Source organism: Capra hircus, chromosome 18 (genome assembly GCF_001704415.2).
Source record: "Capra hircus breed San Clemente chromosome 18, ASM170441v1, whole genome shotgun sequence".
Taxonomy (NCBI): Eukaryota; Metazoa; Chordata; class Mammalia; order Artiodactyla; family Bovidae; genus Capra; species Capra hircus.
The window spans coordinates 53676039-53688221 of record NC_030825.1 but is presented as its reverse complement, the minus strand read 5'-3'; the positions used below and the strand labels follow the sequence as shown (position 1 = coordinate 53688221).

Below are 12183 nucleotides of genomic sequence, written 5' to 3'. Positions count from 1 at the left end.
CACCACTTCATCCCCTGCCCCTTCTGGAACCTGGAAAGACCCCAGAGTCCCAGTTGGCTGCCTCCCTGCACCCACTTCAGTTCACCGGGACAAAGTCTTCTGCAGCCTCGCTGGCCACACCAGGCTGAGTGACCACAGGCTACACCCTCCGAGGGAGGGAAAGCCTGTGATGTCCTCGTTGGGAAGGTCACAGGACAGCTGTGGATCCTGGGCCAGGCCCTTGCCCTTTCTGGTCTGGGCTCTGGCCAGTGACCAGGCTGGATTCCCTTGCCCACCACGGGCCACTGTGGGAGGTCAGGGCTGGACCAAATGGGCCACAGACACAGAAGAAAACAGAGGCCTCCCATTTCTTTTTCTTTTTCCATGTATATTTTTTGTTATTTTTTATTTTTTTTGTAAAATGTCCCGGTTCTTCCATAACTTATAAACATGATTTATACCGAGGGGTGGATGGGAAAGCGGGCAGGGGCGGGGTGACTGGGGACACACCTCTCCTTGCTGCCCCCTTGGGGCTGGGCCCATTTGGCCATTTCGGGGGAACGGGGACACCCCAACACCTCCCTGAGGTTGTCTGGCCGCCTCTGCCCCTGGTGCTCAGAATCCTGTAGGCCCCTTGACTCCAGAATTGCTTCCTGGACCCCAAGACTACTGGGCACGCGGCCCCTTGTCCTCCACATCCTGCCGCGCCTGTCCTTCGGAGAATCCCCCCTTCAGCTGCTGGGGTGATGGGTCCCCTCCTTTCCGCTGCCCCCTGACCCCCGAGGAGGGAGGGAAGGGAGGGGGAGGGGGCTCAGGTCTCCCCTCCGTGGCAGGGGGAGGGGGAGGTGGGATCAGAAGGAGGAAGGGCAAGGAAGGCGGGCCTTCGGAGGCTCAGCCAATGGTGAGGCCGAAGCCGCACTGGAACTTGTTCTTTCGGTGATTCAGGAAGGCCCCGAGGGCCAGCGTCAGGGGCAGCGGAGGGAGCTTCTTCTCCATTGTGGCGCCCACGATCCAGTTGCTGTCCACAGAGCCTGTGGATGGATAGCTGTGTGAAGAGCCTCACCGGACACATCAGACACCACCGGCCAGGCCGCTGACTGTGCTGCCCTGCCGCCCGTAACCCTCTTCACGCCCCCAGGTGCTTCGGCCCTGAGTTCCGCGACCCCTCCCCTCCGGAAGCCCTTGGCCACCCCGTGGACTACCCTCCCAGTCCCAGTCTTGTCCACATCGGGTCGCTGCTGTGTGTGGATGGGCCTGTCCCCGCCACTGTGAGCCCTGGGTTGGGGGGGCCAGGTCACTGCTGTGTCCCCGGCTGGGCACAGAGCAGGTGCTGAATATCTGCTGAAACAGAGGCTAAACTCTCTAGGGCTTGTGCCCAGGACCTGATGGGTGTGCAAGTGCTGCTGTCTGTACCCAGTGGAGCTCAGGGACTCACTGAAAGGGAGCAGAGACGTTGCAGTCCAAACACAGCCTCAGACCCAGGGCTCACTGCAGAGTGAGGGCTTAAGGCAGGTTTCAGAGGCAAAACAAACCCCTCTCCCTGGGCCCCCTGGCTACTTTTGTTAAAAAAAAATTTTTTTTTGGCCACACTGCATGGCTTTTGGGATTTTAGTTTCCTGAGCAGGGATTGAACCCGGGCCCTCAGCAGTTGAGAGTGAGACCACTGGACCACCAGGGACTTCCCCTGGTTGCCTTTAGAAGCCTTGAACCAGGGCCACTGAAGCGGCCTTTCCAGGGTGGTCTCCACACACCCCAAACCCAAGAGCTACTGAGACACAAAGAGAAACTTAAGATGAGACTCAGTCAGCCTGGGGGAAGGTTGTGGGTCTGGCTGTGACTGGGGAGCCTCTCTAAGGGGAGACAGTGGGGCAAGGCCGGCTGCGCTCCAACTTGCCTTCCATGCGTGAGAAAAAGAGAAGCAAGGGCCGTGCATGCAGACTGCTGAGGGCTGCTGGCTGGGGTGGGGGTGCTCCCTGCAAAGCTCGGGCCCAGGTGCCCCCGCACCATCTTCAGAGCACTCCTGGGTAATGTGGGCCGGCATGCTGCCCTCTCCCAGGCGCCCCGCACCATCTTAACGAGCGCTCCTGGGTAATGTGGGGCCGGCATGCTGCCCTCTCCCACTTCCTTGGCCCGCACCATCTTGAGTGCTCCAGGGTAATGTGGGCTGGCATGCTGCCCTCTCCAAGGCGCCCCTGCACCGTCTTAACGAGCACTCCTGGGTAATGTGGGCCGGCGTGCTGCCCTCTCCCACTTCCTCGGCCCGCACCATCTTAACCAGCGCTCCTAGGTAATGTGGGCCGGCGTGCTGCCCTCTCCCACTTCCTCGGCCTGTACCCCACTCAGGGCCGGGTCACCTCTTGCTTCTTTCTCTCAAGGAAAGCGAGATCTGTACCTTTGAAGAGGAGGTTGGCCTTGGGCAGGTCCAGCTGGTACCCAAAGGAGACACTTGTGTCCTGCATCCTTGTGCTGGCCTCAAACTCCACACCCACCTGCAGCTGGAGGGGCCAGGGCAACACACACGAGTCAGCCTCCTAGGCTGGACTCTCAGGCACGCCAGTCCTGGGCACCCCATACCCAGCCAGCCAGTCCCCAGATGGGCTCACCTGGTCACTGGCTTTGTGGTAATACGTTGCATGCATGCCCGCCTGACCCAATGTTACTGTCGCCAACCAGTTGTTCACTGGAAGAGAGCAGGTGGGTTACTAAGGGGGCTTAGGCAGCCAGGGGCCCAGGTTTTGCCCCTCTTCCCTCAGACCCAGGAGTCCAGCCCCCAGCCCCTCCTCCCTTAGTCCCAGGGCTCCGGGCTCCCAGACTCACATGTGTATTTCCCAGCTAGCGACATAACAGCGCCCTCCTCCCCGGGCCGCCGGTGGTAGACCAGCTCTCCGCCCAGGGCCAGGCACGGCGTGATGCTCTGGAGGTAGTGGGCCACGAGGATCCCTGCAGGCGAGAGGTAGAGTCATGACTTCTGAGCTTGGTGGTTAGTTTCCACCCGGTTAAGGCACCAGACTGGACTCCCACTTTCTTGGGCCTCCCACTTGGGCTCCTTGCTGGAGTCGTTCACAGGACTGAGGTCAGCCTCCCACGGCCCCCAGGACCTCATCTACTCTGCATTCACCTCCCTTTACACAGGAGGCTGCAGAGGCTGAGGAGTCAAGTCGCTCCCACATGGTCACAGGACACGTCAGGGGCAGAATCCAGGGCTCCCCATCTCCTGAGCCCAGGCTTTGAGCCACCCTGCCGCCACGAGTGGTAGGTGAGAGCACACTTTGGGGCACCAGACGGCCTGGGTTCAAATCCCAGCACTTGCTGCAGGGGTAACTGAGGGCCACTGGCACCACTTCCCTGTGAGCGGGACACCTCGCAAGACTCTGAGGAAGAGCAGAGAGCTGGATGCAGGCATGGTGTGCACAAGGCGTGCTCAGCACACAGCCAGGGCCCGGCTGCCACGGAGACCCGCCCTGCGGAAGTCCACTTCCCGGGTCCCTGGGCAGCAAGGATGGCTCTGAGGGGCCCTCAGTGTTTGCTAACCACCCACTCCACTGCCGGGCTGAATTCCTCGAGCCCAAGGACTGATACTGTCTGTCTTTGAGAGCCCAGGAGAGTGGACACCACAGAGGTGATCACTGCAGAGGGCAAGGGCCAGGGAGGAAGAGAGGCAGTGGGGGACACAGAAGGAGTGATGATGGAGAACCGGAAAGCAAGAGTCATCTCTGTAAAGACGGGGAAGCAATCAGAGATGGAGGTGGATGGCGGGCCCTGACGATGCCCAACCTGAAGGACAGAGCAGATGAGGACCGGTGAGGTAAGCTTAGAGATGGACACCCAGCCAGAATGGGGAAGACCGGGGCAGGGGGGGGAAGGAGGTGGGGACAGGCGAGGACAAGGAAAGCGCAGACGTGCAGATGCTTCCCTGGACAGAGATCAGAGGCACCGAGTGGGGACTGGCCTGAGGGGGCGGGACAGGCCGGGAGGACAGGATGGGACCTGCTCGCATCTTCAGGCACACCCAGGCAGGGGCTGCCACTGGGGGCGGCTGCGATCAGGGCAGGCTGGAGCTGGCTTCTCCCCGGGAGTGGGTGACACTGACCCACCTCCTGGCCCCTCCTCTGCCAGCTGGTTGTTAAGCCATCACCTGCACACCTCTGGACAAGAGCAGCCTCTGTCCCAAGAGAAGGGGAACCTCGGGCCCACAGAGAGAAAAGTGACCAACCAGGGGTCACACAGGGACTTCAACTCAAGAGCCTCTGGTCATGGTTTAGACTGAGAGCTTCGAGACGCCAAACTCCTCTCCCACCCCCCATCTCCTCGGCTTGCCACACCCCCTGCTTCCCAAGCCCTACCCTCCTCCTTGGCCTCCTGCCCCAGTCTCATCCTCTCCAAGCAGCTTCACACGTAGAGGGATCTTGTTAAAGCGCACACCCGACCCTGCTCCCCCTGCTCAGAACCTGCCATGACGCCCCAGCATCAAGGACACCCTGGCTTCTTAGGACACGGGCGCAAAGCCCCCCGTGGTTCATCCCCAGCTTTCAACAGACTTCCTCCGAGAGCTTCACAAGTCCTTGCACAGTGCTCATCCTCACAGGCCTTTTCCTTGAACATCCTGCCCTTTCCTAGCACCTCCATCTCCTTCAGATCAGTTTAGTTCAGTTGCTGAGTCGTGTCCGACTCTTCACGACCCCACGGACTGCACCACACCAGGCCTCCCTGTCCATCACCAACTCCCAGAGTTCACTCAAACTCATGTCCATTGAGGTGGTGATGCCATCCAGCCATCTCATCCTCTGTCCTCTCCTCCTCCCCCTGCCCCCAATCCCTCCCAGCATCGGGGTCTTTTCCAATGAGTTAGCTCTTCGCATCAGGTGGCCAAAGTATTGGAGTTTCAGCTTCAACATCAGTCCTTCCAGTGAACACCCAGGACTGATCTCCTTTAGGATGGAGTGCCTGGAGTGGCCGTGAAGAACCCACTGAGTTCAAAACTCCACGAGAACGAAAACAACACCTATTATAGGTCTGAGAGCAAAGAGGTGGCCTCGGACAAGAGGCAGAGTGTGGCTTTCCTGGAACCTATGGGGCTGGGGCCATACCTGGCTCCCTGGGGAGGGGGTACACAGTCGGCTCTTGGCTGGGGCCTGACAGAACAGCTTCCTGCCCTCCCCACGCTGCGCTCCCTGGGGCTTTGGCCACGTAGCCTTCCTCTGGGAGCGCTGCCCTTCTCTTCACCCTCCTCAGTCTAGACACTGGCATCGAGAGGCACCGTCCTCATCACTCCAGGCGAGCCGGGCCCTCCTGTTGTAAGCTCTCACAGCAACCTGGACCTCTCCCGAGTAGGCGTTCTCCCAACAGTAACACAGTAATCACAGTAACACTGTGATTATTTGTCTTAAGGCAAGTGTCTTGGCTACTGGCCCGGGAGGGGCTGTGTGTCCCAGGGTGGGCACACACTCGGGGTGCTCAGAACGAAGCTGAGGCCCCAGAGGAGGAGCTGAGGCCAGGGGAGGGGACCAGGTAGTCCGCGGGCTCCTCGTTAGGCCTTAACTGTGATTCTAACGCCAGGCCCTCTGCTTTCTCGCTGTGCGATCCTGGGGTGGGGCCGATTTCACCCCAGACCTTGCCTTCCTCACCTGTGAGAACCCCGATCCCCCTGCCTGCTGTGGGGCGGCCCAGAGACCCATCCCACAGTGAACCCTAACTAGCTGTGTCTGGCCTCATAAGGGGGCCATTGATTCCTTCACCACGGCGCACTTGCTGTGTGATTGTGTCTTTGAGATGGATGAGGAAACCAAGGCTCAGAATGGGTGGAGCACCAGCTGTCATTGGTCATGAATAATTACATGAGTAACTACTCATATCCTCAGTACTGCCCTGGGCCCAGAAGTTCTGACTGGTGCTTGAGGGGAGGGAGGGATGTCCATAGGGACTAAGAGACAAGAGTGTCCCTGGTGGCCTTGGGCTCCAGGGAGGAGAGACCTAGAGGTCAGTGCTGAGGAGCAAGAGAGGCCAATGCTGGTGAGTGTTTGCAGGGGCGGAGGCCCTGGTGCCGTGGACTCTGGAGGTGGCCTTGCTGTGTGTCCTTGGGGAAGTACTTGCCCTCTCTGGGCCTCAATCAGACAGGGATAATGGCAACGCCACCCCACAGGGCTGTGAAGGATTGCACGAGGCAATCCTCATTGGCTCGAGTGACTGGATGAAGGCCCGGGTGAGCACAGTATGCCGAGGGCCTGGCAAAGGGTGCCAGGTGGGAAATAGGACCTGCGGTGACCGCTGCTCACTCCTTTGCGCACTATTTTCTGAGCACCTACTCTGTTCCCAGCACAGTTCCAGGTGCTAGGAACTTCATGCACTCACTCCCCAAGAGCCTGCTCTTCCTGATAGAGCGAACAGCAGGCACAAGAATCTGAAATCACCAACTCTACCCTTCTGGTGGGTCAAGTCCCCCCCGCCCCTCAAAAAGGCTGACTTCTCAACTCTGACCTCCCTCCTATCCCCCACACGGAATCCAGCAGCGAATACTATTGCTCCGCCTTCAAGGTACATCCAGACCCCCAGACCTCCGCTTACCCCCTCCGCTGCCCCCTTGTGGCCTGGTCTCCAAAGATGGGCACAAGAGGTCCTGTAAGAAGCTATGTCGGACGATCCTGTCCCTTTCAAAATCCTCTTGTGGCCTCAGACTCAGAAGCTCCAGAGCTTTGTTTCAGCCTTGCCATCCTGACTTCTACCGCTTGCCCTCCTTCCTCATTCGTTACAGCTCCAGTCCTCCTCGATGCTCCAGGGAAGGGCCGTACCTCGGGGCTTTCGCACTCGCTGTTCCTTCTGGCCAAAAAGCTCTTTTCCCACATATCTGCTGGGCACCTTCCCTCACATCCTTCTGTCTTCATTCAGATACCACCTATGTAATGAGCTTCTCTCAAGACTCCACCCGCCCCTCTCGACGCCACCATCTTTCCATAGGGCTCCATCACCCACCTGCTTTACTCGTGTCTCTAGAATGGAAGGTTCCAGAGACTTCCCAGGTGGTGCGAGTGCAGGAGATATAAGACACCTGCGTTCAGGCGTCTTACATAAGACCCTGGGTCGGGAAGATCCCCTGGAGAAGGCCATGGCAACCCACTCCAGTATTCCTGCACGGACTCCACCCTGGACAGAGGAGCCTGGTGGGCTACAGTCCATGGGGTCACAGAGAGTTCAAGAAGCCTGAAGTGACTTAGCACGTGTGCACGCCTCCCTTAGTATACATAATATAAAAATCACCACTAGAATGTCCAGAAGACAGCCTTAATTTTCCTTAGTTCACCACCATACCCTCTGGACATGCAACGTATGACTCATAGTCAAGAAGCATCAGATCAATGTAGAGAAATCAAAGGCAGATGCCCAGAGACAAAAATAAAAAGGGGGGAAGCACAGAGGAGAGACCAGAAGTACAGACATTAGTCAGCAGGTCCTTGCCCCCGAGCCAACCCAAACAGGAATCTTCCTTGTCGCCCTCCACTGCAGACTGACTTGCCTCCCCTCAGCTGCATGTGGGCTCTGCCTGCCTTGGGGTCAGCTCTGTGCCCCTGAGCAACCCCAGAGCCCCAGGAGCAATGCAGCAGCTCATTTCCTTGGGACCTGTCACATGCCTGACCCCATTTGAGACTTGCCACACATGACCTGCTCAACAACCCTGTAAGGCAACCCGATTTTAACAAATGAGGAAGCCAAGGCCCATGAGGGTGACAGAAGCTCCCCCCGCCCTCAAATGCAGTGAACCCAGTGGCAGAGCTGGGACTTGAACCTGTTTTTCCCCCCATGAGGCTACAGGACCTAATTGATGCTCTGTGTTCTGAAGTCACGCCTGCCCCTGAAACCATTTCTTGGATGGCAGAAAAGGAGGGTCAGAGGGAGAAATGGACTTGCTGGGCATGGAGTCTGACCACCTTCCAAGCCCTGTGCCTCTTACCTGAACCCACCAGGACGTCTGGGTTCCCCAAAGTGACGGCTGCTGTGAAGTCAGAACCCCGGTACTCCCCATCCACCTGCCAGTTCACAAACTTCGACTGCTGGGTCTGTGGGGGGAGGGCCAAGTATGAGGGTGAAACTGAGCAGGACTCCATGGGGCCGCCGGGGCACAAAAGGCCTTTCAGAGGCCTCCTCTTGTTGTCTGTAGGAAAAAGGCTTCAACCTCCTAGACCTTCCCCGAGGGCAGATCCATTTACTCATCAGAGAAGAGAGAGAAAGCAGAAAGAAAGGAAAAGCAACCCGCTAAGAGTCACACAGTAGTGCCGGGAGGGCTTCTCTTAGAGCTCAGCAAGTGAAGAACCCGCCTGCAATGCAGGAGCCACAGGAGACACGGGTTTGATCCCCGGGTCAGGAAGATTCCCCTGGAGGAGGAAGTGGCAACCCACTCCAGTATTCCGAAGAGTTGTCTGAAAAATCCCATGGACAGAGTAGCCTTGTTGGCTACAATCCAAAGGGTCAGAAAAAGTCGGACCCAACTGAGTGACTAAGCACAGCACAACAGTGCCCTGATAAGGTGGAATCCTAGCTCCTGTCAAGGACCGCCAGGGCCTCCACCCAGGAGGAGGATGGCAACTTCCAGCTGAGCACAAGACTCCCACCCTATGGCCTCACAACTGACCAACCAGAAGAAAGTCACACATCCTGCAGCACCCTGCCCTCAATGTGCCTGTAAAAGCCCTCCCCTGAAAACTGGGCTTCCCTGGTGGCTTAGACAGTGAAGAGTCTGCCCCCAATGCGGGAGACCTGAGTTCAATCCCTGGGTCGGGAAGATCCTCTGGAGGAGGAAATAGCACCCTACTCCAGCATTCTTGCCTAGAAAATCCAATGGACAGAGGAGCCTGGCAGGCTACAGCCCACAGCGTCGCAAAGAGTCGGACACGACTGAGCGACTTCACTCACTCACGCCCTGAAAACTATGGGGGAGTTTGGTCTGTAGAGAACCAGCCACTCATATTTCTCGCTTGATCTTTGCAATAAGCTTTTCTCTGCTCCAGACTCTGATGTTTCAGTTTGTTTGGCTGCACAGTGCCTTGAGTTCTTGGTTTCAACACCCAAGGGCAGCTTGGGGCTCAGGGAGGCTGGGGGCCGTCGCCGACTCCATCTTCCCACTCACCTGGATGGCCATCTTGGACCTGAGGCCAGGGCCCAGCTGATGAATGACCTGAGCATTGAGGCTGCCACTATTATCCATGTCACCCACCAGCACGGGGAATGCCTGCGGGGTAGAGGGCAGGGTTAGAGGTGAGAGGCCTAGTGTCCTGGATGGACATGCATGACGGGCTCTGGTGAGAAGCCTAGGACTGGGAAGCCTAGAATGAGGTCCTCTCCTCCAGGAAGCCCTCTAAGACCACCTAGGCTGAGTTAGGCTCTCCTCTGGGCTCAGCCTTTAGGTTCCCCCATTTCAGTCCTACTCTCCCCGGACTGTTCCTCTCTGGGGACAAGCTTATCCTCCTTCTCCACTAGGCTGTGAGCCCCTATGGCTGTCTCAGTTACTGCTGTGTCCCCAGGACCACCCAGCACAGAGATGGGCAGGACACAGGGGTTGCCCTGAAGGTTTGCTGAAAAAATAAGTTTATTGCATGGAAATAGTTAACACAAGCAAAAACCTAATTTAGTCCCCCAATTCCACCTGTGTCCTGCCCCAGCCTCCTTCTGGGCTTCCAGTTTTGCCTTCTGTCTTCTAACCCAGCTTCCGCAGACAGCCTGAGAAATGCTATTTCCAAAGCACTCATATCACCGCATCTTCCCCTCCTTTAAATCTTTCCGTGGCTCTCCAGTGCCCCCAAGTGGAAGTTCAAATGCCTGGCGTGGCCTTCAAAGCCCTGCATGATCTGCAGCCCAGCCCTGCCCACTCTGGGTCATCACTGCTTGGTGACCCTGGTGTCCTCAGACTCACCCCGAGAAGTGGGGGTCAGGATGAAGGAATGACCCAGGTCTCGATGCACCCTGGAGAGACCTTGTTCCCACCTCCCCACACCACCAGCAGCCCAGTCTCCTACTGACAAAGCTTTCTTCCACTGACTGGCTACATTATTTGTTAGAAGAAAGATACAATGAATGAATGAATGGCAAAAGGTATCTCACCTCCGTGGGACTCAGCTGCTTCGTCCCCACGTACGTCACCCCGAAGTGGTAGTTGGACTCCCCGATTGTGCTGAGGGCTACTGTGTGGTTCACCTGGGAGAAGAGGGAGGGCTGTGGTGATGAGCCCGTGCGCCACCCCCCAAGGAACCCAGCCGAGCCCATTTCCAGGTCAGCTCCCCTCCAGCCTGGGATGGGGGATGCTTGCCAATCTGACTTCCCAGTCAGGGCGTCTCTGGGCATGGCAGGGGATGAAGACTGGGAGGTGTGGCCTGACTAGATTAGACACTAAAGAGAAGGGATGTGTGGGGCACACCTGGTACTTCATCCCTGCCTGGATGTTGGTTGCAGGGGTGGGTCCCTAAACCCTACCACTGCCCCCAGATTGAGTGGTCAGCCTGGCACTGTCTCTGGTGTCTTTAAGTATCAAGGAGCCCAGATCTTTAAGGAGAAGTTAAAGGACTGGAGAAGGGAATGGCAACCCACTCCAGCACTCTCGCCTGGAAAATCCCATGGACTGAGAAGCCTGGTAGGCTACAGTCCAGGGGTGGCAAAGAGTCGGACATGACTGAGCGACTTCACTTTCACTAAAGGACTGGATGTGCAGATGCAGAGGGATGGTTGGGATGACCTCTGGAGGATAATGGCACAAGAAAGGCTCACCTGGAAGTGATTACTCAACCCTTTGTTGACTGTGAGCTTCACACCCTCCATCTGAACAGGAAACAGCTCTGAAGGAGAGAAAAATGCTGTCACACTTCAACACACACACACCCCATCTCTCATCCCTTTCTTCCTATGGTCCCCACTCTCCCTTCTCCAGGAACCCACAACCAGCACACTGCACAAAGCACCTCATCCAGTAAAGAGGCAGAACAGCCCAGAGGATGGGCTCAGGACCAAAGCCTTTGCCTGTATCCAAATTCCAGTGCCACCATCTACTACTTGTGTGACCTTAGGCAAGTTATTTTATCCATGTCAAACCTATCTGTTAGTTGAAGATGCTCACCACATAGAAATACTGCAAGGATTTAATGAGTTAACACACACTGAATGCCAGCACAGTGCTCAATAACCCACCACCACTTTCACTACCACAATTACTCCAAGCCAGGATCCAGAAGCCTTGGGTTCCACCCCCACTGATCCATTGCTGACACTGTGACCTTGGGCCTCCGTTTCCCTCCCGATCACGTGAGGCTGCTTGGCCGATTCCTGGGGCACATGAGGTCCTTAAGGTTTTTCTGTACCGCTCTGGCGTTCCATCCTGAGGTTCCATCATTTGATCCCATCATTCTAAGCCCCAGGTTCAACGTTCCACTATTCGATCCCAACGTCAACTCCTAACGCTCTGTTAAATGATTCCAATGGTCCGTGCCAATTCCCAAGGTCCTCAGTGCGCTCCTCCTTCCCCCGAGATCCGGGCCATCACACCCCTGCCAGGCCCCTAGCCCCTCACCCTTGCACTTCCGGTGGCACTCCTCGAACGTGCCCGGGTTGGGCAGGCAGCCACAGGCCCCATCGTCCCCAGTCCCTCCAGCGCTGGCAGCCGCAGTCCCGGGGGTGCGTTCGGAACCTCGACCTGTGCCAGCCCCAGCGCCCAGGCCACCCCCGAGTGGCGGCAAAGTGAAGCCGGGAGGAGAGGGCGGAGGTGGCGGCAGTCCCACGAGGGGAGGCGCAGGCGGCGGCGGCGGCCCTGCGGGCGGCGAGCTAGCTGCCAATACGTTCCCCATGGTCGCCTGCAAGGGAAAAGGTCAGAGGGCAGAGGTCAAGGCCCGCAGGCTCCAGGCTGAGTCTCCAGCCAACACCCCCCAGCACCCCCCCCCCCCCCGCTCAGAACCCCAATTCTTACGCGCGGTAGCGCCTCCTCCCGGTCCGGGCTCCGCTCCCACACCGTGGGCCACGCGCAACCGAACCCGCTGCCGCCGCCGCCGCCACGGTCGCCCCGCCCCACAGAGCCCATTGGTTCAGCGGGCCCTGAGGTCCTCCCGCCAGCTTCAGGGTCTGGCCTTACTATTGGAGTCATGGATGAGAATCCCACCCACCTCTTTGGAACGTCCTTTTCTGTTGGTTCCCACTCGCAGACAGGTCACAGCACACCTCCGTGCCCTTCCCATTGGC

The 12183-nt window shown here is 57.9% G+C and overlaps 1 protein-coding gene across 1 annotated transcript; it reads right to left on the bottom strand.

The window, feature by feature from the left end:
* Positions 357-12033, bottom strand: TOMM40 (translocase of outer mitochondrial membrane 40). The gene is made up of 10 exons (XM_018062560.1): positions 11915-12033; positions 11522-11801; positions 10726-10793; positions 10066-10158; positions 9095-9196; positions 7922-8027; positions 2797-2919; positions 2583-2659; positions 2372-2474; positions 357-1010 (listed from the first exon to the last, which is right to left on the bottom strand). Exons 1-10 carry the CDS (start codon positions 12023-12025, stop codon positions 871-873), a joined length of 1203 nt encoding a protein of 400 aa, XP_017918049.1. The 5' UTR covers positions 12026-12033; the 3' UTR covers positions 357-870.

Excerpts from the sequence above, each read along its gene's own strand:
- TOMM40 (XM_018062560.1), bottom strand. The coding sequence starts at position 12,025 with ATGGGCTCTGTGGGGCGGGGCGACCGTGGCGGCGGCGGCGGCAGCGGG. Across the intron at positions 11,802-11,914 it reads GGGAGGAGGCGCTACCGCGC|GCGACCATGGGGAACGTATT; the intron begins GTAAGAATTGGG and ends TTTCCCTTGCAG. Across the intron at positions 8,028-9,094 it reads GGTCCAAGATGGCCATCCAG|ACCCAGCAGTCGAAGTTTGT; the intron begins GTGAGTGGGAAG and ends CTCCCCCCACAG.